Here is a 25170-nt window from a genome sequence, read left to right on the forward strand (position 1 = left end):
CTCCATGTTGTGGTCAAGATTGCCATTTGTTTCCTGAATTTCAGGATCACAATCGACAAAAACATATCACAACCATTAGTCATAGATATATTTTTTCCCTGAAAATGATTTATTTTCCCGTCCTGTACTTTGTTCTGTCATCTGGCAGCTACTTCTTTTAATTGTAAAAATTACTTTGTTCTACCACCATTAGTTGCTTTCCCCCTCATTTCTACTTCATGAGCAATTCATTCTAAATTGTTGGTAGAAAATAACTCAGGGAAAGTTCGTGGTGCTCTGCCCAGAAGGGCGGAATGAGGATCCTGCAGGTGCTGATTAGATGTTTACTGGGTGAAGTAGTTCTGCCAAGTCTGTATTTAGCGCTGGCCTCTCTTTCTCAGGCTTATTTGAATCATCTTGGCATAAAGCAATGATATGCATTTTTAGGTAATTTCTGTCTCCCTGGGGTTTGAGGCAGGGAAGCAGACTGGGCGGTGGATAGCCACATCTGGGGCCGCTTCTGGCCTGCCAGCTCACGCCTGGTGGGAGCTGCAGTGGGCGGGAAAGCGAACTCTGTCATCTGGTGGGAGAGGTCCTGCTCCCCTTCCAGAGGGACTTCCTAGGGCGTGGGGAACCCAGGGCTTGCTCAGGAATTCCAAGTCCTTCCTGCTTATTCCCTGAAGACTTGACTCATCCCAGACCTTTTCGAGGGATCAGTGAGTCAGCAGGGGCTGGTGCTGGCTCTGCTTTTTCCCACATGGTTTATTCAACATGCATTCTATGAATAAAAAACCGAGGCCCAAGGTCTCCCCAGTGAGGAGTAAACGCTGAGGCCATGCATGGAAACCCCATCAGTCTGACTGGAGAATCCATGTTGTTAATTGTCCTGCCTAAAAGCCAGAAAAGGATCTGGAGGCCTACACTGTGGGGGAATAGGGAGATCATTTCATTTTTCTTGCTTTATAAAATTGTGTGATGTTTAAGCATATACTGTTTAAAAAAACTAAAAAGGAGTTCAAACTAAATGGCCACATTTAAGAGGCAAATCACTGAAGACTAATTATCCATTCTGCACTTAAAAAATGATCTGAAACAGCTACTAGGCATGCAGTCAAAATCCTTTTTAAAATGGCTTTGAAATGTTGGACAGAAATTACACAGAAATCAGTGGCCTAAAAATGTCTTCACCATATTGAATCTGATAATTTTGCATCTGGAATTCCTAACATGGGAAGCTCCTGCTCTGTGCCTGTTGGCTGATTGAATAAATGCATGACTAAAGTGGGCCACCCTTCATGCCCTTCACGGCAGTCCCTGCAACTTATCTCTATGGGGTGCCAGGCATCGCTGCAAAGCAAGGAGATCCTCTATAGGGCTCCAGATCAAATTATACCAGCATCAATCCATCCTGCACAGTCGGGCAACATGCCCAACTCTTGCCCAAAGCTACCGTGATTTATTAAGGTCCCTGGAATCCCTGGATGAGCTGTGTCGTACAGAAAGAATTCTATTACTGATACCTTCCCATGGCTGCCCCCGTCTCAACATTTCCAGTCCCCACCCGCCCTTCACCCCGAAGCGCTGCACTCTCTCCAGTTATTCCAGGTCCTGCCTACACATTCCATTTACTGACAGAAAATTCCATTACTGGCAGATGTGAGGAACACTTCTTTTCTATTTTTAAAAGCCGCTTTAAGGTCTACGTTTCTGATGTTGCTGGTGGCGCTAGCATTGCCATTTCATCTGGATAGAGTTCTGGTTGACCAGGATGGGAAGGTTCCCCACAGGGGGCCATTTCTAATTGAGCTTTTGCTTTGAGAGCTTGTTTCTTACCTCAGAAAATGTTTAAGGCTTATGAAATATTTACATGTCCTGGGTGTCACTTGATCAACAAGATTAAAAAAAAAACCCAAGCCACTGCTTTGCGGATGTGTAAAATATAAACTGATATTTATTTTTGTTTTAGCTTGAGACCAATCGCATACTGAGAGATTTGTTAGAGGAAGATGTGGCTTGAAAAAGATAAATGTGAATAGAAAATATCTCCTAATGTTTCGATGATTGAGGTTTAAGAGGAAGACACTGAGGGAATCTGCCTCTCCTACTTGTTCCACAGTTCCCAGGGTGGAATCTGGTGCCACAGAAGTGGGCTCCTGCCCTCAAGGCAGAAAGGTGGTCCCAGGGCTTATAGCCTGTGGAAGTGCAAGGCTGCAACATGATGGCCAGAGTCCGCCCCACAGACCACATACTTTTCCTAGTCCCTCTCATACAAGCGCCCATAGAGAGCCGCCGTCACCAGCCCAGAGGACAGCCTACTCTTCCTCAGGAAATAGTGGTCATTCTCCCAGCCAAGCTGATCAGGGACTTCTAGGGTCATCCCTGAGGTCAGAAACAAAGGAAAGATATAGGAAGTACTGAAGTTGCCCCACAGGTGAAACTCAAATATCCCTGTGGCCTCGGTGATCTCCTGTCCACAGGTGTCAAAGCCAAGACCCCCACACCTGACCAGGGCACACACTTGGATGTAGTAAGTACCATGTACTGTGTGAAGCCCATTAAAGACCCCCAGGGCATACAGCTCTTTGGATAAGCTGGGCCTCTTGTAAAGTAAATAACAACAGAAGCCATTGGAACAGACATGGAGATAGCCTTCCTTTCCCCAGACAGGGACCAGGGTGAAATTGTCATACATCATCTCAGAGTGAAATGTGGGAGGAGCATTCATGTTCCACTGGGTGGCTTCATCACAGTGGACTTCCTGAGCATCCTTCTCACAGTACGGATCACCTGACAAAATTTTTAAAAACTTACTATGGGATGGGTCCGTTTCACCTGTTGCATTCTCTGCACCAATGAGACCCACTGGATTTTTGGCCACCTGCGCAATTATAAGGTGACTTTTGGGATTTTCCATGTCATGGTACCAAAAGGACTCCAGAGGGGTGTGTATGCCACTCCCTGTCATCCCCAGAACTGGGTGGTGGACGTTAGCTGCCAGAACGTTGATGCCAAAGGCAACAGCAAAAGCTTTCTGAATCTCAATTGCTGCCAAGAGTGGGAGCTGGTTCATCCAGGCTGTTGGGTACACAACATGCTTCACCTTGTAGTCTCTGAGGAGTCTGATGGTAGGGTCAAAGAACAATATATCAAAGCATGTGAAGATGCCAAACCTGCCAGCAAAGGGGGTATCAAAGGTGATGTGATCCACTTTAAGAGGAACATCAAATGCTGCCTCAAAGTAGAGGTTGTGTTTACGGTAGCGGTCAACAAGGGTTCCATTATTGCTGAACACGACATTTGTGTTGAACTGGTATCTCCCATCTTTTGGGCATCTTGGGTCACTGCTATGACAAGGCTGTTTTGTCCCAAGATTGGCCACCAAGAACATATCTCCCCTGATGGCCATACAACTCAGGCGCTGGAGCACCTAGAGGAAAAAAAGGTGTAAATAAATGAGTTTTTTGCCTGTAATCCGAGCACTTTGGGAGGCCGATGCGGGCGGATCCTGAGGTCAGGAGATTGAGACCACCCAGGCTAACACGGTGAAACCCCATCTCAACTAAAAATACAAAAAATTAGCAGGGCGTAGTGGTGGGTGCCTGTAGTCCCAGCTACTCGGGAGGCTGAGGCAGGAGAATCACGTGAACCCAGTAGGCGGAGCTTGCAGTGAGCCGAGATAGCACCACTGCACTCCAGCCTGGGTGACAGAGCGAGACTTCGTCTCAAAATAAATAAATAAATAAATAAATAAATAAAATAAAATAAATGACTTTTTAAAATCCTTCCTTTTGCTTCCTCTTCTTTCTTTCTTTCTTTTTTTTTTTTTTTCAGAGACAGGGTCTTGTTATATTGCCCAGGCTGGACTCAAACTCTTGGCCTCAAGCAATCCTCTCGTCTCAGCCTCCTAAGAAGCTGGGAATATAGGTGTACACCATTGTACTTGGCTCTCACAATTTTTAAATATAAAAGTACTTATATTTATCCATAATAAACAGCTATCATAAATCAATAAGAAAAAAGCAACCACTACTGAAAATGTGCAAAGGATATAAACAGGTGATTCATAGAAGAACAAAGAAAAATGACCCACGAACATCTCAAAAGATGCTCAATCTCATTAGTGAGAGAGAAGTGCAAATTACAACAATGAGATAGCTATCATTTCTCACCTTCATAAGACTGGCAAAAATTCAAAATATTATTCTTTTTCTTTTTTTTTGAGGCAGGGTCTGGCTCTGTCGCCCAGGCTGGAGTGCAGTGGCATAATCTTGGTTCACTGCAACCTCCGCCTCCCAGGCTCAAGCCATCCTCCTATCTCAGCCTTCTGAGTGGCTGGGACTACAGGCATGCACCACCACACCCAGCTAATTTTTGTATTTTTTGTAGAGATGAGGTTTCACCACGTTGGCCAGGCTGGTCTCGAACTCATGAGCTCAAGCTATCCGCCAGCCTTGGCCTCCCAAAATGCTGGGATTACAGATGTGAAGCACTGTGCCCAGGCTCAAAAGATTATTCTATCTTGCGTTAACCAAAGGATGGAAAAAGAGGCACTCATACTGTATGACTGGGGCTGTAAAGTGAAATCAAAGTTTTTTAAGGCGGAAATTTGGTACTCTTTAATATAATTTAAAATGTACATATCCTTTGAGGGATTCCATTTCTTTTTTTTTTTTTTTTTTTTTTTTTTTTTGAGGCAGAGTTTTGCTCCTGTTGCCCAGGCTGGAATGCAGTGGTGTGATCTTGGCTCACCGCAACTCCTGCCTCCCAAGTTCAAGCGATTCTCCTGCCTCAGCCTCCCAAGTAGCTGGGATTACAGGTGTGAGCCACCGCACCTGGCCAGAGGGATTTCATTTCTAAAAATTTTATTTTACAGAAAAACTTGAACATGTTTACAAAAATATAATAGCAAAAATTTAAAATGAATAAGCATATAGTATGCTTAAAAAGAGGATGTCAAGGCCAGGCGCGGTGGCTCATGCCTGTAATCCCAGCACTTTGGCAGGCCGAGGTGGACAGATCACGAGGTCAGGAGATCGAGACCATCCTGGCTAACGCGGTGAAACCCCGTCTCTACTAAAAATATACACACAGAAAAAATTAGCCGGGCATGGTGGTGGGTGCCTGTAGTCCCAGATACTCGGGAGCCTGAGGCAGGAGAATGGCATGAACCACGAAGGTGGAGGTTGCAGTGAGCTGAGATCGCGCCACTGCGCTCCAGCCTGGGTGGCAGAGTGAGACTCCATCTCAAAAAAAAACAAAACAAAAAAAAAAGAGGATGTCAATAACTATGAAATGCATAGAAAAGAATACAGCTGAATGCACATCAAATTGTTGATGGCAGTTTCTCTAAGCAAGGGCATGGGATGAGGAGCAGGCTGTGGTGAAGATGAACTTTTTCTTTTTTTACTTTTGGTTTGGTTTAAGTATACATTCCTGTATTTCTTGTGTAATTAATAAATGGAAAGATCCATAGATGAATAAGTGCCTTGTAACGTCAGACATTCTTTAATGGAATGAACATGTGGCATATGGATCTTTGGGAGTTTGGGTTGGATTTTTGGGATCTTAAGGTCTCCTATCAATCTTAGTTAACATGTCACAGCTCTGGTCCCTGACTTAGTTCACCTCTGTGTACCCTCAGCCTACTGAGGAAAAAGGCAGGAATCACCTCTGTGTCACTGAAGCGGTGAGGCTCCAGGCATGGGTTCCACCTGACCACCTGGGGAGACGGCATGAAGTCCAAAAATGGATAAATGGATGTTCTTGTAAAGTTGAATCCATGAATGCCATCTTCTGGAAACACTATAATCTGTACACCCTGAAAATGAAAACATCAAAGAATAGTCTGTTATCAGATGGCAGGAAGCACCGCTGCATTCATTCATTCTTCTGTTCATTCTTTTGGCAACCATCAGGAAGTTACTCTGTAGCAGGAACCAGAGGCGCAGAGATGGTGTCTTTACTCTCCTCAGAGTTCTTAGTCTTGGGGATGCTGTCTCACTTCACCTGATCCCCAAGGAACAAAGACAAAGTCCTCTAGGAACAACCATTAACTGTGCCTGGGGTCACGTGAGGGAAGGAGGGAATGCGTAAGCTTCGTTGAAAGTAAGCTCAGGAGTTTGACAAGCAAATAGCTAGAAAGGATTTAGAGTTCTTAGGGTACCAGGGCAGATGGGGCCGACTACTGGGCCTTGAATACATTGGGCCCATTAACACATGTGGTATCTTCAGTCTGGTGGTTGTCAACTTTCACTGTGCATCTAAATCAGTTGGGGAACTTCTGAAAAACCACTGATGCTGGGGCCCACCCCTACAAAGTCTGATTTGATTGGGGGTGGGATACTGGCAACAGTGTTTGTTAAAAGTCCCCCGGGTGATTCTCATTTGTAGCCAAGGTTAGGACCTACTGGGCCAGTGGGTAAGAGGCAAGTGTGTTGATCTCAGCCTGGAAACAAGAACTCGCTTGAAATCTCCATTCTCCAACTGGGAATTAGGAGGCTCCCTTTGGGACTCTGACCACCCTAAAGGCCTTTTCCCACACCTGGCAACACCCTGTGCTCCCGGGCTGTCACAGCCCGGGACTCCCTGTGACATCTACAGCAACCTAAGAAAATACAAACAAACAGGGCAGCCCTCAGCTCTCAGGGCTGGGGCATCATTCTTCCACTGCTCTCCACTTACAGGGTTTAAAATGTCAAGCTGGGAACACCAGCCCCAGGGAGGAAGGTGGAGAAGGCAGGCAGAGAAGGCATAAATAATTCAAATTAGCAAAGTTTGAGACACTTATTTCTGGAATGCATTGCAAACTTTTAAATTTTTTTCCTGGTTATAAAAGCTTCAAAAGTTTTACTGTAGAAAATTTGGAAAACGGGGAAAAAACAATCATAATTCTATAACACAGATACTTATTATTAATATTTTGGTTATTTTCACTATTTTTTCTCTCTGTATACGTGTATGTGTGTATATAATGGAGATAATAATAAATATATGGATTTACATCTTGACTTTCCTCATCAAGAACTTTAAAAAATACGGCCAAGCATGGCAGCTCACGCCTGTAATCCCAGCACTTTGGGAGGCCCAGGTGGGCAGATCACCTGAGCTCAGGAGTTCAAGACCAGCCTGCCCAACATGATGAAACCCTGTCTCTACTAAAAATACAAAAATTAGCCAGGCATGGTAGTGGGCACCTGTAACCCCAGCTACTCAGGAGGCTGAGGCAGGAGAATCACTGGAACCCGGGAGGCAGAGGGTGCGGTGAGCCGAGATCACACCATTGCACTCCAGCCTGGGTGACAGAGTGAAACTCCATCACAAAAAAAAAGGAAAAAAAAAACAACTTTCAAAAATACATTGTAATGGGACCACATCATATTTAGGAGGACGCCATAGTTTATCCTCTATTATTGGAATTTGAAGTGTTCCCAACTTTTTGTAATAAAAAGAAAACTGTGGTGCCCATCTGCATAGTGTGCTCAAAACACTTATTGCATTTATACACTTCACACAAATCTTCGATTGCATCTTTTGATTATTTCTTTGGAATAAAGTCTTACAAGTGAAATTACTGGATCAAAGGGTATAAAAATTAGAGTTTTAAGTTTTGTTTTGTTTTTTGAGAGAGAGTCTTGGTCTGTCGCCCAAGCTGGAGTGCAGTGTTGTGATCTTGGCTCACTGCAATCTCCGCCTCCTGGGTTCAAGTAATTCTCATGCCTCAGCCTCCTGAGTAGCTGAGATTACAGACATGGGCCACCACACCTGGCTAAATTTTGTATTTTTAGTGGAGATGGGGTTTCACCATCAGGCTGGTTTCAAACTCCTGGCCTCAAGTGATCCGCCCGCTTTGGCCCCCCAAAGTGCTGGGATTACAGGCATGAGCCACAGCACCTGGCCTAAAAATTAAACTTTTAAGTTCTTAACACACACTGCCAAACTGCTTTCCAGAAATACTATACCAATGTATGTTCCTTCCAGTACCGTATCATCTCATTGCACACTTAGCAATGACCATGTAAAGAAAAATTATCTCAAACCTAAAAATAAGGCAAGATGGAGATGCAGCCTTTCCAAATTATACTAGGGTACTGTTTAATAGGCTCACTCAATTATTCTTTAATTAGCTAGAGAATGTACCACTGTTTGACTTTGTTATTTAAAAGATCACCTCAAAGATTACAATTGTTTTGCCCTATAGGACATTATCCAGTTTTGCATCTATTAGGAAATTCATTTCAACAATCACTGGACTGACTGATATACACATTTCCATTCCTCGAGTTTTCCTTTGAACAGGCTTTACCATCTTACTGGTTCCTTAATTAATGAATTAAATAAAAGCTTTATTCATTCTATATTTGTATGAGTCATCTTTTCAGATTTTTGAAAATTATATTTGGATAGACATTTTTCTTTATTAAAAACAAAACTTTGAGAGCACTGAATGGTTTTTCATGGGGAACAACATTTAAATTATGTATACATACCTGAGCTGGGGCAAAATTTTGGGTCTGATGTGATGAGTAATCCTATCTAGGAAGTAAGTTGCATTCCTGATAAATGGCTTCAGCAATTTTCTGGTAGACCTCAATTAGATCCAGAACCCCTTCCTTCTGAGGAATGAAGGTTACAATCCCAAGTGACTGCCCAGCCTAATCATCTTGAAACTGGACTCTGTTTTTCCCCTATGAATGCCCCTACTGAGACAGAAATATAGTCACGCACTGCATAATGACACTGTGGTCAATGACAGACCACATATGTGATGGTGGTCCCATAAGATTATAATACTGAATTTTTATTGTACCTTTTATATGTTTACATACACAAATGCTTACCACTTGTTACAACTGCCTACAGTGTTCAGTACAGTAACATGCTGTAAAGGTTTACAGCCTAGGAACAATGGGCCATACCATATAGCCTAGGTGTGTAGTAGGCCGTACCATATAGGTTTGTGTAAGTACATGCCATGATGCATGCACAATGACACAATGGCCTAATGATGCATCCTTTCAGAATATATCCTTGTCATTAAGCAATGCATGACCGTATTTCAATTGGTTTGCTCAGGAACCTCTTATAACAACTTTGATATAAAGCTTTCACACAAACTTGCCATCGATTTGTCTTAGAAGTTGCTTTAAAACATATAACCAGATTTGCTTAATACCCTGTATGTATCTTTGATTTCGACCCTTAGTACATGTGGCCTGCTCACTTTGTGGCTAATAAAGTGCTTGTGGAAGACAAGTCTGTGGCTTGGTGAGTCTGCATGGCCAGCAGTCTCTGATCTGTGCAGGGTATTAATATGTCAGGGCTGCATGTTCTGGGATTTCTCTAGAGGCTGGCAAGGGCTCCTGAACCAGTTGTTTCTGTGCTGCCGGTCTGTAAGGGTTGGAAAGTCCAAGACTTAGGACCCATTTTCCTTTCTTAGCTGATGTTTTCTGCCAGAACACTGTGGGCTGTTACTTGTCTGAGTTGAAAGTGGTTTGCATTTACACCTGTAAATGTACTCATCTTTTTAATTTACGTAAGGTTTTTCTGTACGCAATTCTCGATTCTTTAAAGAGACGACAACAAATTTTGGTTTTCTACTGTTATGTGAGAACATTAGGCCCCAGCAACACGTCATCATGTAAGGAAAAATAAAAGTACTGCTGGAAAGCAAACAAACAAAACACATATAACCACGTATGGGAACTGAGATATCTGTAAATTCTAAAAGTGATCATATCAACAGCTTCAGCCTGGCTCCTAGAAAACAAATAGAGACGGAGTGATGCTGTGCAGCTGGCATGGGTTCAACAAAACCGTGTTAAGTGTTTCCTTTGGGGGCAGATTATTGAAAGCTGAATGCAGGAGAATTCTACAGTCACAGTCTAGGTTTCAGTGTGTCATTTGCCAAATGTCTCAGAATGGTCCGGTGGGCAGGGGAGGGAAGCAAGAGACAGATGACATTTCAGGTGCTGGACTCAGTGCCATGCAGGCAAACATCTCTATCAAGAGAATGCCTGCCCTCTAGGAGATCAGTGTCACCAGGAGGTCTGAGGGCACAGCCTGGGGTTTTTTTACACTGACTTCAGCATAGACATAAATGAGGTGTGTATCATATGTGTGAATGACGTAAAGGTAACTGATACTTGGGATGTCAGTAAAGATCCCTAAATAGCCCAACAGGCTGGAATGATGAAATTTAACAGCATAAATGTGAAGTCTTGCCCTCAGCTTAAATCAATCACCTTTATAAATACAGGATGGCAATGGCAGCATGTGTGTCTGCTCATGTGAAAAGGTGTTTTAGTTGACAGCAAGTGCCTTATACACCCATAATGAGACATGTGGCTGCCAGCAGTTTTCTGGGGACAACATCTAGAATGAGACAGGTGACAGTTCTCCATCCTGCCCTTATTAGACAGAATCGGGATAGCTGCATACAGTTCTGAGCACAGAGAAAACGTGGAAGTCTTTAGTAGAAGGTTTGGAAACTGAGTCTCCTAAGGAACTGTGGAAGGGACTGAGGATATAGCCTGGGGGACAGATGCCGGGGGGATCATGACAGCTGTCCTCAAAGGTGGAGAAGATGGCATGCTGTGATAAAGGACACGGTCCTGCTCCCTTTAGCTCTGAGGATAGAATCATGGTGGCAGTTACGGGGAGGCTGACTGCTGCTCATTGAAAGGAAGACCTGTCCAGAAGTTCCCACCATTGGAACAAATGGACCTGTGAGTCTGAGCCACTGAAGGCGTTCAAGGAGAAACCGTATGTCAGGTTGGGACTAAAGTGTCACCCTTGCAAAAGTTGATCTTGGTTGAAAAAAAAAGAAGCTGGACCAAGTCTTCAAGTTCCCTTTCAACATCATGTTATACACACATACACACCCCCTGCCCCCAAACAACCCCCCACCCAATACACATAGCCTTTGTATATATATTATAGACTAAAATTTTAAAAGGTTGCAATTTTTTAATTGCTGTGGCTGTCCAGGCCATCCTGACCACCCTGCTCTAAGGCAGGGACTGTTTGGGGCAGGACCTGCTGGTTCTGCCCTTTACGTTCACAGAGAGCAGGAAAGTGTTGCTCACAATGAGTTTACATCCTGTTGAGGCACAGCAGAGCTTCCTCAAGCAGCTGCGCTTGGTCACCCTGCCACCAGAGTTATAGCCCAAACTTCCCTTCGGGTTTGTGTTTTCCAGCAGGGCATTTTCTTAGGCAACCTCTGATATTTCCCTCTTTGCCCCCAGGGGGGCCTCTCCTTTGTCCCCACCCTTCCTGAAGGGAGCAGGAAATTCAGGCCAACCAGGAAGCCTTCACAAAGGCTGGCACTGACCTTCCCTTTGTCAGTTTGGGGTCAGTTCTATCTGGGCGAAGGTCTCAGACTGATCATAGTCCGACATAGAGACCGGAAACGAGCCCCAAACAGTCTGAAGGGAGCAAATGGCATTCTTGCAGATGCTTACTACTTCAGTGAAGCTTTGAATGACTCAGAGAGGTCATCACGCCCAGTCATCTTCAAATTTTTCTGCACATTAGACTGCCCTGGGGAGCCTTAAAACAATCCCAGTGCCAGTCCACACCCCTTCCACACCAATTACAACGGACTCTCCGGGACCCAGGCAACCATACTGTTTACCACTTGCCTGGTGATTCTTACGTACAACCACACTTGGGAACCGGAGATCTAGTCCTGGGCTTCTCATACTTGCCATGTGAAAGCATCACCTGGGGATCCTGCTGAAATGCACATTCTGATTCAGCAGGTCTGGGGTGCGGCCCAAGATTCTGCATTTCTAACAAGCTCCCAGGGGATGCTGATGCTGCCGGTCCACGGACCACTCTCTGAGGGGTAAGGCTCCTAATCCAACTGACTAATTCAACTCAGGTTAACTAGCTGGATGATTTTTCAGAGGGTGGTAGGAAGCCTGGCATTACCCAACCACTGATCAAGGGGTAAAGAGCAATTTGCTCTGTATGAGAGAAACTCAGGTTCTGAGGAGCATTCTTGCCTTTTGGGCTGCAGTCATCACTTGCTGTTCATAGATGTCAAGGTTCTGGTTCATGAGCTCCAAGGCCTCCTGGCGGCTGACGAGAGCCAGAGGGTTCAGACTCAAGATGGATGGATGCTCGTACACGGCAGCCATGTAATATTCAGCCTCGTGATGTTCAGCCACGCTCTCCTCCCCGGTGTGGGCTCCCAGGGCAACCACGTAACAGCCGCAGAGGAAAAGAGCAAGCTTACTTCTGGCTCCAGACATAATGCAGACCATAAATCTGGAATGTAATGGGGCAAGGGGAAAACAGCTGAATAAAGAATCCTGCCAAGAATTTAACACTTGCAGCTGTGATTTATTAATCCCAGCAATTAAACTCACTTGCAGTGATACTGCGGCTCAAAGAGTTTGTTTCATGTTCCTAATAAAAGAGTATGTGTTTCTCTCCAAACACGTAGCAAGCCACGTTTAAAATGGCTCACTGTGTTAATAGTCTGGTTTTAGAACATTTCCAAAACAGACTCAACGTTTGCTATGATTTTCTTACCCAGTGTTCAGCAAGACTGTAGTGCGTTACTACTCACTTTTCTAGCTGTGCACTTAAATTTTAAGCAGTAGTAATTATCCAGATTATTTGACATAACTCTGTGATATATTTCACGCTCTACCCTCTGCCTTCTATCCATACAAACACACTACAGGTCAGCCATCCGTAATGTCTGTGATTGTCACGACCCTAATAACACAGCTTGGCTTTCCTGGCCATCACAACCTGATGAATTATAATTCTCCTTGCATTTCTTTGGTTAGTAATAAATACTATGGATAACTCTCCCTTTCTTCAGCACAAAACTATTTATTTGGTGCCAAGAAACTGCTGACTTCTACATAAATGCCAATAGCTACTTTCTTTTATAGACAAGCAAAGTCTCCCAATAAAAGCATGTTTTCTCCTTGAACTTGAGAATCGCCATTGCACATTATCACTTTCTTAACCCCGTCTCTGTGACTCCAAAACTCTTGCTCAAAAGCCTACTCATTTGGAAATAAAATCCTTTTTGCAGTGATAAAATGCAATTTTCTAGAAAATAAACCATAAATTTCCAGAGAGTAAACTCAGCTTCATAGCTTCTACCAGAAAAGACTAGAAATAAATGACACTTCTGTGTGTCTCCTCCTTCCTCCCAGAATGGGAATGTTTCTTTCTAAACAGTGTGTGTTACTGAGTGTTTTAGAGTAAATAGTCCAATTCTGCCTTTAAAAATCAGCCTGGCCTCCCAGCTAAAGCGTCCTCTCAGGCAGAGATTTACTGGGTAGTGTGCCAAGGCCAGGCCACCTGCCCATGGAGATGTCCTGGGGCTGACCAACTGCCCAGGAATCCGGATTGAAAGTCAAGATAACAAAGACAAATCAAAGAATCATATTGCTGCCCTTTAAAAAGAAAATGACACCTGTCCAAGTCTCAACTCATAACTCCTGTGTTTGCATTTTAAAACCAAATTCCCCAGGCTACAAATTTCTTTATTTTTTGTCGAAAGTTCCAGAAACAAACCATAGTTCTTTTCATCAACAGACTAAGAACTAGGAATGCTCATCTTGGCAAAATTAAATATTCCTCAGAATGAGAAGTACTCTCCCACCCCAACCCTGCTCCTTCTCAAACTGTTATTTCTTTCCCCAGGGAATAAATGTACCATCCAAACACCAAACCCCAGGATTTGTTGCCATTCATCCGGGACACTGTAAACAATGTTTTAAGATAAGAACAAGGAGTCTTTGAGTGAGCAGTCATGAGTTTTTGAGTAGAAACAAAAGTATAATTGATAAGCTTTCTTATCTGAATTTTGCCTCTAAAGACAAGCAAGGAATAATTTAAAATGTCTCAGAAACCCATTTTTCCATTCCATCTCTGGTTTCACAATGATAACAGAGAGTGATTTTGGGGGCAAACTTTAATCTTCAAAGTCATGCTGACAATATTTCTGAAGTATAAGGCAAAGGCCTCACTGAGAGGTGTGGAAACTGAGGCCAGGAGAGGAGGGTATGAACCAGTCCCCAGTGGAGGCAAGTGAGGAGTACCTGGGGCCAAGAGTGGCATTCACATTACATCTCTTTCTCAACTGAGAGCTGGATACCACTGATGTCGGGGTACAGAACATTTGTTTATGTCTAAGGGACTTGCAATCCAGCAAAACGAGGAAACTGCAAAATCCGCAAGGTATCACATTTCTTTCTATCTGGAGAAAATAAAATTTATTTTACAAAAGGAGCCTGGTAGGAGAGCTCTAAGTGGCAATCATTTGTGTGTGAACAAAGGTAGGTCGATAATAAGAGGTTATGCAGATTCAACCAGGTGTTCATGCTTGAAAGAACCAAGCTTAATGAGGTAGAAGAGAATGAGTAATTACAACAAAAATAGGTCTAGTCAGCCGGCCCTCAGTATCCATTGTTTCTGCATCCATGGATTCCACCAACCTTGGATTGAAATTACTGGGGTGGGAGGGGGAGGAGGGAGCCCAATAAAAATAATAGCACAACAATAAAAAATAATAGCAATTTGAAAAATACAGTATAACAATTATTTATATAGCATTTAGTTTGTATTAGGTAGTGTAAGGGATCTAGAGATGATTTAAAGTGTACAGGAGGAAGTGTTTAGGTTATATGTAAATTCTACACCATTTGATATAAGGGACTTGAGCATCTGAGGGTTTTGGTATCCACAGGGGTCCTGGAACCAGTCCCAACAGATACTGAGGGACAACTGTACATCAATTTGCCCTTCCCAAAGAAACATTTTACCCAAATTAGCAAATGCTGCTTTTCTCTCTTTGGCATCACACATACCTTCTCAGGAAAAAGTAAACAGGGCCTGCAGCAAGGACTCTGAAGGGCTCAGCAGGCCGTAGTGGGAGGTTCTCAGTTGTAAAGTGGCAGGCCTAGAGGTAGGGCTGGAGGGGCCCAGGCATCCCCCAGAAACCTTCCAGCAGCTACCAGGTGCTGGCCCGTGAGGATATGCACAGGACGACTGGGGTGTGGGGCCTTCCTGGGAACAAGGGGCCCTGGAAGTCATGGGGTTCTTGGAAATACAGCAGCTGACCCATCTTTAGAGCTGGTCAGGACCTGGACCATAAAGAAAATGGTAACTAGAGGTGTGACAAGGTGGCAATGTACTTGCTTTCATTGAAGGGCATCTGACATAGGAGAGTAAACTGCAGGAAGGGTCCAGTGTGAATGCACAGTTGAGGCGACCATGTTCACCCTCTGAGATGAGGGCCTTGGCTCGTGGGGTGCACTGAACCCCACTTCCAGGGAACAGCAGAACCAGGAGGGTGTTGGCTTCAGACAGCCATGCAATTCCCAACTGTGGGCCAGCCCCAGGGGTAGGTGTCAGGGGTCCAACAGTGGACAAGACAGACCCTTCCTCGTGGGGCTCGTGCTCTGGATAACTGTGTCAGATGGTGATTAAGTGCAAAGGAGAAACGAGGCAGTGAAGGTGGTAAGGTGAGGCGAGGGGGACAATTTTAAGCAGTGTGGTCAAGGAAGGCCTCGATGAGAGGGTGATGTTTGAACAAAGGCCTGAAGGGGGTTCGGGAGGAAGTCACGTGGGTCTGCGAGGGTGAGAGCACGGCAGGCAGAGAGCCTGAGGCAGGAGCATGCCTCATGGGCTGGTGCAAGAAACAGCAAGGACAGCAGGGGGCTGGAGCCAAGGGGACAAGGAGGAAGTGGCAGCAAAAGGAATCACACAGAGAGAAATGACAGGGACCTGCCCAGTGGTCTCCTAACATCCCCTTGCATTTGTCCTCATCCTCTTCCATTCTGGACTCATAAGAGCAGCCAATGAGATCCAGAGAAAGCCTGAGTCTACCAAGGTGCACCTCTGAAACTCTTCCAGTCACTCCCCAGTTCATGCAGCGTAGAAGTCAAAGTCCTTACAATAAGCCAATAGGAAGCATCTGGGAGACAGGAAACATTTGGCAGGTGGGGAGAGATGCAGAGTGGCATCTTGAAGTAAGCATCCTGATCTCAGACGGCCCTACAGAAACTCTGCTTCTGATTTCATAAGGAAAACATTCCCCCAACACCAGTCCTGATCAGGAAGGTTCTTTCCATCTAATAGGAAAAATCAGTCTCAATTACATGGAAATCTATTTCATGTAAATTTGGTAACATGTCAATCACTACATATTTTTACACACAAGGGATTTTTCCCTACCTTGCTAAATGAGTCATCTTAATAATTAGCTGTGTTTCCTTCCTAGCCATGCTATTACAATAGTGTCTTCTGCAATAAAATGAGAGGGATTATTATTAAGGCATTCTTAATAATTTCAGAGGCAGATATATACATTAAAAAATCTTTAAAAGATATGTAAAACATCTTTTTAATAAAAGATCTTGTCATTCTTTACTTGTCAGGGAGAACAGCAATCCTATGATTAGGAAAGGAGGCAGGAAAAGTTGGCAGAGGAAATGTCACATCCTGTGGAACAAAGCCTGAGGGACCTGCTAAGTCATTAGGAATCGGCATAGTATACATTTCTATGTGTAGTGACCGAATGCCAAGAAAAACATTGGGAAGTTCCAACAGTCTTTAAATTATTCTCATGAATTTCGTGACTTCATTGTCTAAATTCTTTTACATAAACAGGAGAAATAATGTCTATCTCCACCTAATTTATATGATCTGAATTTAAAGAAATCACAAAAATGATCTTTTATTTCCCAGAAAGTCTTCTCTTGCCTCTTGTTATCTGATTGTCACATCTGAGTGTGCTGGTCATGAGCTTGTCCGTGACTGGCCCCTGGAACAAAAAGCTCCACAATGGTTCTCGCGTGGGCAGCTTTGTTTAAACCCACCCACTACCAAGACGTTTGATGTCTCATTCAGAAAGGTCAAGTGTAAACACTTGTGAGTGGCAGCTGATGATTTAAGCCTGAACTCACCAGCAACTGTGAATAAGTTATCAAGCTAATATGTCCTCTGAGTTGAGGTGGTAAACTGTAATTTCACTTTCAAAAAAATTCCAGCTATTATTTTAAAAAAAGATAACGATATACAGAAGTGTAACTGTGCACTGTGCCTTTGATTAGCCAGTTTCTGCTCCATTGGCTAGAATAATTTATCCTAGGAAACCAAATGTGCAATCAAAGGATCTTGACATTTCAACTGAAACACGTTATATCTTTCTTTTCCTCAAATGAGAAACCGCCTTCACAATTTAAGTCAAATAAAACTTCTTCCTGAAATGCCCAGGTATTTAATGTAAGAAGGCTTTTTTGCATGTGGAATTTGAATAACAGTCTGTCTTTCACTTTCTATAGACAGAAGGAACCCCAGCTGAGACTGATTCTCAGACAGTTGCTACTGCCACTCCGTGGACAAACTGAGTATCATTAACCCAAGTGGCTACACATGTGACCTTAGGTATCGCAATAGCAGAGCCATTCTTAAGCAGTAAATGGATGGCTTTTTCCCCCCTTTCCTTCTCCATTTCTAATACTTCATCTATCTCTTTTACAGTTAAAGAAGACCCAGAAAGCATCTGATTTTCAAGATTTGAGTTTCATGAAAGCTGTTTTTTATTCACCACACTCCCATGATGGCATCTTTTTGAATTTGTTGCAATTTCATACAATATGACTGGACGTAAAAAGTGACACTGCTCATTCCCACTGTGACACACAGCATCTGCGTGGGGAAATCTGTCTGAATTAAGGGATCTACAATCAATGCCACATTGCATTTTACATGCAATATAAACCGTTTGAATATCCATTATTATTATTTTTTTATCTTCCTGCCACACAAAGCAGAGAAAGCAGATGGTAAAAATTCCATTTTCATGATGAGGGAAAACTCCAGGACTGGTTAGTAATGATAATGAGACTGGGAGCCAGGTCTCCTGGCTTCTGGTCCAGCCTGCCTAGTGCATGTTGAAGAACCAGGGCAATTTAGTGGTCAAGCTTTAACGACCACTGCGGAGGTGAAACCTTGTCTGTACTAAAAATCCAAAAAGTTTGCCGGGCATGGTGGCACGTGTCTGTAATCTCAGCTATTCCGGGAGGCTGAGGCAGGAGAATCGCTTGAACCCGGGCAGCAGAGGTTGCAGTGAGCCCAAATCGCACCATTGCACTCCAGCCTGGGCGACAGAGTGAGATTCTGTCTCAAAACAAAACAAAACAAAACAACCACTGCGGAGTCTTCAATATGCTGCAGGGGAAATAAGCAGAAATTTCAAGGTAGCTCTCCCAAGGGAGATTCTGGATGATCAGACCAGAGCAGAGGGTCTCAAATGTAAGCATGCCATCAGAGTCACCTGAGGGCTTGAACACACAGATCTCTGGAGCCCCTGCCTGGAAGTTTTGATTGAGTAGGTATGGAATAGGGTCGGAGAATCTGCATTTTATGGCAAATTCCAAGGTGATGCTGATGCTCCTGGTCTGAGTCACACTTGGAGAACCAATTGAGTAGAAGATAAAGGAGTGTATATCCTATATTCTGACTCCTATCGTTCCCTTATGTCAAAGAAAGTTATGAGTCAGAAATATCATCTTCATTTCTCAGGTGCCTCTTCAATAGGGCTGATGGAATTTGGGCAGATTTCAAAGTATTTCTACCATATTTAGTGAAAATAAGCAGCAAAGAAAGCATTAAACACTCAAACTAGAGGGAAAAATCTCCCCTAAACAATTTGATGCAGGTCAGTTAAAGGACTCAGTGCTTGTCTTGGCAGGAATACCACTGAAGAACCAGGTTGTTATTGGTTTTTGCTTAAATAAAGTTCCTGATTTAAAAAAAGGTGGGGGGCAATATGGTAGACTAGATAATCTGAAAAATGTTTCAACCATATCCTGCAAAAATGGAACAGATTATTTTTAAATGCATATTTGAGTTTGCAGGAAAGTTAAAGGAAATCCTGGGTGGTTGAAAATGAACTGTGAAAAAATCTTAAACTATTGATTGGAGACCTTGACCAGGCAGCAAGGAAAATACACACACATAAGGCTTTTCCACCGTCAGTCAGTCCTGGGACACATGAATGGTGGGGGCACTTCTAGCTACTCTGTTCTTCTGGAATGCTTATGGCTTCCAAAAAACATCGTCAAATTCTCTGAAATGAGTTTCAATGAGTGTCAGCAAGGTATTGCTTTTAAAAGCCTTTGGGAAATTTCTTACCCATTTTCTTCTTGGACTACCTTAAAGAACCACCTTCTAGATAATGTGGACCTGAGGGCTTGACATCCAGAAGAAAAAGAACCAGTGTATGGAAAATGTGATGTCTTAGAACCACATGTCAAAATTTTCAGGGAAGTTGTGCTCAGAAATGTGGGCAATGTAATGGCTTTGTGATTATTAAATGTATGATGGACACAATATTGCTGATTATATAGTGCACACAACATCTCTAGATGTATGGTGGATGCAACATAACTGTATGATGGATACAACCTCTCCAAGCCTGTGGTGGATACAGAATCTCTAAGCCTGTGGTGGATGTAACCTCTCAAAGTGTGTGGTGGATACAATGTCACTACATCAAGTCCCATTACCCTTGTGCTCATCTCTACCAGTACTCAGGAGTGAAAAATGCAGATGGAGATGCTCAGGATGCAGAGTGGAGAACAATGTGGTGGGTAATAGGGCCAAGGAACCCTGTTCCCCAAACCAAAAGAATAACCCTTGGGGCTGGGCATGGTAGCTCATGCCTGTAATCCCAGCACTTTGGGAGGCCAAGGTGGGTAGATCACCTGAGGTCAGGAGTTCAAGACCAGCCTAGCCAACATGGTGAAAACCCAACTCTACTAAAAGTACAAAAAATTAGCCAGGACTGGTGGCGGGCACTGTAATCCCAGCTACTTGGGAGGCTGAAGCAAGAGAATAGCTTGAACCTGGGAGGCGGAGATTGCAGTGAGCCTAGATCGTGCCACTGCACTCCAGCCTGGGCAATAAGAGCGAAACTCCATCTCAAAAAACAAAACAAAACAAAACAAAAGAATAACGCTTAATAGGATAGGCTAGAAACACTGACGCTGGATGATAGTAGAAATTATGAAAGAAACAATTTAAAAAAGCTAAAGTAAACCACAGTGCTGGAAATAACACACCAAAGGCCACCTTCTCTCATGCAGAGGCCAAGAGGTATATATTTAGGAGTGGCATAGTCAAAATTACCAAGAGAGGCCAGGCACGGTAGCTCATCCCTGTAATCCCAACACTTTGGGAGGGTGAGGTAGGAGGATCGCTTGAGCCCAGGAGGTTGAAACTAGCCTGGGCAACATGGAGAAACACTGTCTCTACCAAAAAAAAATTTTTTTTAATTAGCTGGGCATGGTGGCATGCACTTGTAGTCCTAGCTACTCGGAAGGATGAGATGGGAGCATCGCTTGAGCCTGGGAGGCAGGGGTTGCAGTGAGCTGTGATTGCAGGACCCTGTCTTAAGAGGAACAGCAAAAAGCAGGCAAATGGGTCCTGGTGCCGTAGCTTCTGAGAACCTGTGGAGGTGCTCTTGATCCATGCGTGGTGGGAAGCACAGTGAGCCAGCATGCTGTGGCTGCTCAGGGGTGTTTGGTTGGAGGGCAGAGCTCAATCAAGAATGATGGTAACCTTTCCAGATCTGTTCACCAACTTGGCTGTCTTTTTCACTCATGGCATGGCAGATGTGTAGAGAAATGATTAGTATCTCTATCTTTGCCTCTCTTCCTGGAGGCATTGGACATTTTGGTTTTCTTCTGCTTTGGTCAAATGAGTAACTATTTGTATGCCTTTTTTCCTCTGACAGACGGTTCCAAGTCAGCCATAGCTGCATTCTGGTTCTAACACAAGTGCCATTGCCCTGTGCCATCTAGACTCCTAGTAGGACAGACATATGACTAGCTCCCTTATGTCCTATAGCTTCTTTTTCTTTTCTTTCTTTTTTTTTTTTTTTTTTTTTTTTTTTTTTTTGAGACAGGGTCTTGCTCTGTTGCCCAGGCTGGAGTACAGTGGCATGATCATAGCTCACAGCAGCCTCAAACTCCTAGGCTCAAGTGATCCCTCCCCAACAGCCTCTCAAGTAGCTGGGACTACAGGTGCATGCTACAATGTGTGACTAATTTTTTAATTTTTTATAGAGATGGGGTCTTGCTATGTGGCTCAAGCTAGTCTTGAACTCCAGGCCTCAAGCAATCCTCTCACCTAAAGTGCTGGGATTACAGCTGTGAGCCACCATGCCTGGCCTCTGTCCTACAGCTTTACCTGGCATGAGTGTCTGAGTCCTCCAGAGCTGGGGCTCCCTGAGGGTGTTGGGAGTACAGGGTTGGGTACTGGAGGTTTCAGCGTCTTCCATGATAGTTGTAGATGCAATATTCCTCAGCATTAGAGGCAAAGCAGAGGATCTTCCAGCTCCTTTTGTAAAGAAGTTACTCTTAAAGTAGAAGGAGACTGCTACCCATAGCCAGGATTTCACCCAAATCTATTCTGACCAAAAGCCCACATGCTTTTTAATGCAACCACACTCAAAATAGTGGTGGTGGGGGGAGGTTGATTGAATATGACACTGGGATGGCTGAATAACAACAGGAATAATAGCATCTTAGGCCATACACAAAAATAAACTCAATCAGGAGTTGAATGTCAAATGTTAGAAAAACTAGCATAAATTAGAATTAGGTATCAGATACTTGAAACAACTTTCTAAAATTTGGAACAGTTAAAATAAAAGAAGAAAGAGATTGACAAATTAAAATTTACATGCAAAATATAAACATCAAGACAACACTTATAAACAGGCAATGAACAAGAACAGATTTTAACAAGAAAATAAATCATTAACAAACACTTTGGAAGTCTTTGAACTTATATACAAAATAAAAAATTAAAACTGGTACTACTCAAAATATTAATTTTGGAAAAAAATTAAGGGATAAACCAGTACAGTGATAAAGAATAGCAATGTCTTCCTAGTATAAACAAGTTTGAAAACTCGTATTATGAGTCACAAACAGTGTATTTCTGGGATTTTATCTTAGGAAGTCATTCAAAAGAAGGAAAAAAGATATTTGCTGAAGTAATGGCATACCATGGAGGTAAAGAATACAGGCTTTTGATTTTCTGCACATCTGAGTTGAAATCCTGCTCTGATGCTTACTTGTTTCATAATCTTGTTATATTTAACATAACTAAACTTAAATTCCTTCCCCTATAAATTGCAATAAAAACATCTGATGTGGCTGGGTATGGTGGCTCACATCTGTAATCCTAGCACTTTGGGAGGCCAAGGTGGGAGGATTGCTTGAGGCTAGGAGTTCAAGTCCAGCCTGGAAAACATAGTGAGACCCTCTCTACAAAAATTTAAAAAACGTTAGCAGAACATGGTGGCACACACCTGTAGTCCCAGCTACTTGGGAGGTTCAGGTGGGAGGATCACCTGAGTCCAAGAGTTCAAGACTGCAGGGAGCCATAACTACACGACTGCACTCCAGCGTCGGCAACATGGTGAGACCCCCATCTCTACCAAAACAAAGTTAAAATCCAACATAAAATGCCTTATGTTTAATAAGTTGAGGCTAGCTGAAACTGAAGAATGAATCCCAATAGATGACAGCTAGAAACAAACAATATCCAATAGGAAGAAAATTAGGAAAATGAATGAATATCAGTCAGGTGGAATACTAAACAAAAATTTAAAAGATAATTGTGAAGATTCTGAAAATAAAATATGCTTAAGGTGTGCTAAACAAACACTTAATGAAAAATTTTATATATGTACTGCGATAATAGCTAAGTTAAAATTGTATGCATGTAAACAAAGATTGAAAATCAATGTGAACAAATGAAAATATGAAGGTTATTTTATGAGGATTTAAAATGTCTTCTTCAATGTTACACCGTTTTTCTAATAAATGAAAACCATAAGGAAAAATAAATAAATAAATGGCTGACTTCAGGTTTTCAGTCCAGCCTGTAAGGAGCTTGGAAGTCGCCACTCCATCCTAACAAGTGGAACACTAAACAAGCTGAAAACCAACAACTCTTCCTAGATACATCAGGGAATTGATGTCACAGGGCAAACTGCTGTCCCCAGTATTACAGAAACACACAAGTGCATTCAGTCACAACTTACCACAGCACAAACCCACAAGCAGAACCTCCATGGGAACGAATACTGGGGTAGGAAAACCTAAAATGTTAACTGATGAATTGCTGGAGGCTCAGTGTAGATGAGTCAGAGGGGGCCAAAACTCCAGAGGGGGCCAAGCGCGGTGACTCACGCCTGTAATCCCAGCACTCTGGGAGGCTGAGGCAGGCAGATCATGAGGTCAAGAGATCGAGACCATCCTGGCCAACATGGTGAATCCCTGTCTCTACTAAAAATACAAAAATTATCTGGGTGTGGTGGCGGGCGCCTGTAGTCCCAGCTACTCGGGAGGCCGAGACAGAATTGCTTGAACCCGGGAGGTGGAGATTGTAGTGAGCCGAGATCACACCACTGCACTCCAGCCTGGCATGAGAGCGAGACTCCGTCTCAAAACAAACAGAAAAAAACAAAACAAAACAAACAAACAAAAAAAACAACTCCAGAGGGGCCCAGTCTTAGATGGAGGCACCCGCACTTTTGTAAGTTTTACCTCTAGGAGCTCTACCAGGTTCTCACCATGAAGACTGGAGAAAAAAATCCTCCCATGCTTCTGCCAGAGGAACAGGGAAAGGAAACAAAGCATTCTGGTCTTTAGCGGCCCTCTCCTCCAGAGAAACTATTTTTACCTATTGGGGTTTTATCAAAGCTTAACTGACCTGGGGGAAGGGAAATACCCAACTCTAGCCCCATTCTGTCCAGCCTGAGTGGTGTTGGGGGCTGAGAAGCACTTGTAAAGCTCACAGTCCATAAACACAGGCTCCCTAAAGATTGAGGCCTAATTATAAGACAATAGAACACATTCCCTCCTACCACATTTCATTTAAATGCCTTTTTACTGCAGTTCCTTTACTTAGCACATCAAGTCCAACTTCCAACAAAAAATTACAAGGTATACTAAAAGGTAAAAAATTGAGTTTCAAAACAGAGCAGGCATCAGAACCAGAGTCAGGCCAGGTGTGGTGGCTCATGTCTGTAATCCCAGCACTTAGGGAGGCCAAGGAGCTTAAGGCCAGGAGTTCAAGACCAGCCTGGCCAACATGGTGAAACCCTGTCTTTACTAAAAATACAAAAATTGGCCAGGCATGGTGGCACACGCCTATAGTCCCAGCTACTTGGGAGGCTGAGGCACGAGAAATGCTGGAACCCAGGAGGCGGAGGTTGCAGTGAGCTGTTATCACACCACTGCACTCCAGCCTGGGTGACAGAGGGAGACTTTGTCTCAAAAAAACCTCCCGGAAGAACCAGAGTCAGATATGGCAGGGATGTTGTAATTATCAGACTAGCAATTTAAAATAAATATGATGAATATGACAAAGGCTCTACTGAAAAAAAAACAACAGACAACATGCAAAAACAGATGGGTAATCTAAGCAGGGAGATGGAAATTCTAAGAAAGAATCAAAAAAGAAATGCTCGAGATTAAAAAACATTAACAGAAATGAAGGATCACTTTAATGGATTCATTAGCAGATTGGACATGGCTGAGGAAGGAATCCCTGAGCCTGAGAATATGACAATAGAAATGCCCAAAACTGAAAAGCAAAGAGAAAAAAGACTGAAAAAAAGAAAAAAATCAAACAGTGGAACTACAAAAGTTATAAATATGTACAATGGGAATACCAGAAGGAGAAAGAATAGAAGCAATATCTGAGGCAATAATGACTGAGAATTTCCCCAGATTAATATCAGATGCTAAACCACAGACCCAGGAAGCTCAGAGAACACCAATCAGGTTAACTGCCAAAAATGAAAATAAAAAATAAAAAAATCTACATGTAGGCAAATCATATTCAAATTGCAGAAAAGCAAAGATAAAGAAAAAAATCCTGAAAGAAGCCAGAGGGATAAAACATCTTATCAATAGAGGAGCAAAGATAAGATAGATATCTGACTTCTCAGAAATCATGTAAACAATAAGACAGTGATGTGAAATATTTAAAGTGTTGAGAGGAAAAAAGTACCAGCCTAGCATTGTGTGTCTGTATTAGTCCATTCTCACACTGCTATAAAGAACTACCTGAAGCTGGGTAATTTATGAAGAAAAGAGGTTTAATTGACTCACAGTTCCACAGGCTGCATAA

At 43.1% G+C, this 25170-nt stretch overlaps 1 protein-coding gene across 10 annotated transcripts in view; it reads right to left on the reverse strand.

Moving 5' to 3' along the window:
- Positions 1–1900: 1900 nt before the first annotated feature.
- The window catches only part of BTD (biotinidase), a 45791-nt gene continuing 22521 nt past the window's right edge, over positions 1901–25170 (reverse strand). For 7 of the 10 annotated variants that reach the window (XM_054483203.2, XM_054483200.2, XM_054483207.2 and 4 more), the window contains exons 2-4: positions 11985–12249; positions 5648–5797; positions 1901–3406 (exon numbers count right to left, since the gene is read on the reverse strand). In XM_054483203.2, the coding sequence (XP_054339178.1) occupies positions 2234–3406; positions 5648–5797; positions 11985–12245 (1584 nt within the window). In that variant the 5' untranslated portion in view covers positions 12246–12249 and the 3' untranslated portion in view covers positions 1901–2233. Of the gene's footprint in view, positions 3407–5647; positions 5798–11984; positions 12250–14048; positions 14207–14816; positions 15093–25170 lie in introns of those variants that run through there. The other 3 variants (XM_063661289.1, XM_063661290.1, XM_054483205.2) reach the window with 3 other exon arrangements.

The sequence above is a fragment of the Pongo pygmaeus genome, chromosome 2 (assembly GCF_028885625.2).
Source record: "Pongo pygmaeus isolate AG05252 chromosome 2, NHGRI_mPonPyg2-v2.0_pri, whole genome shotgun sequence".
NCBI classification, from domain to species: Eukaryota; Metazoa; Chordata; class Mammalia; order Primates; family Hominidae; genus Pongo; species Pongo pygmaeus.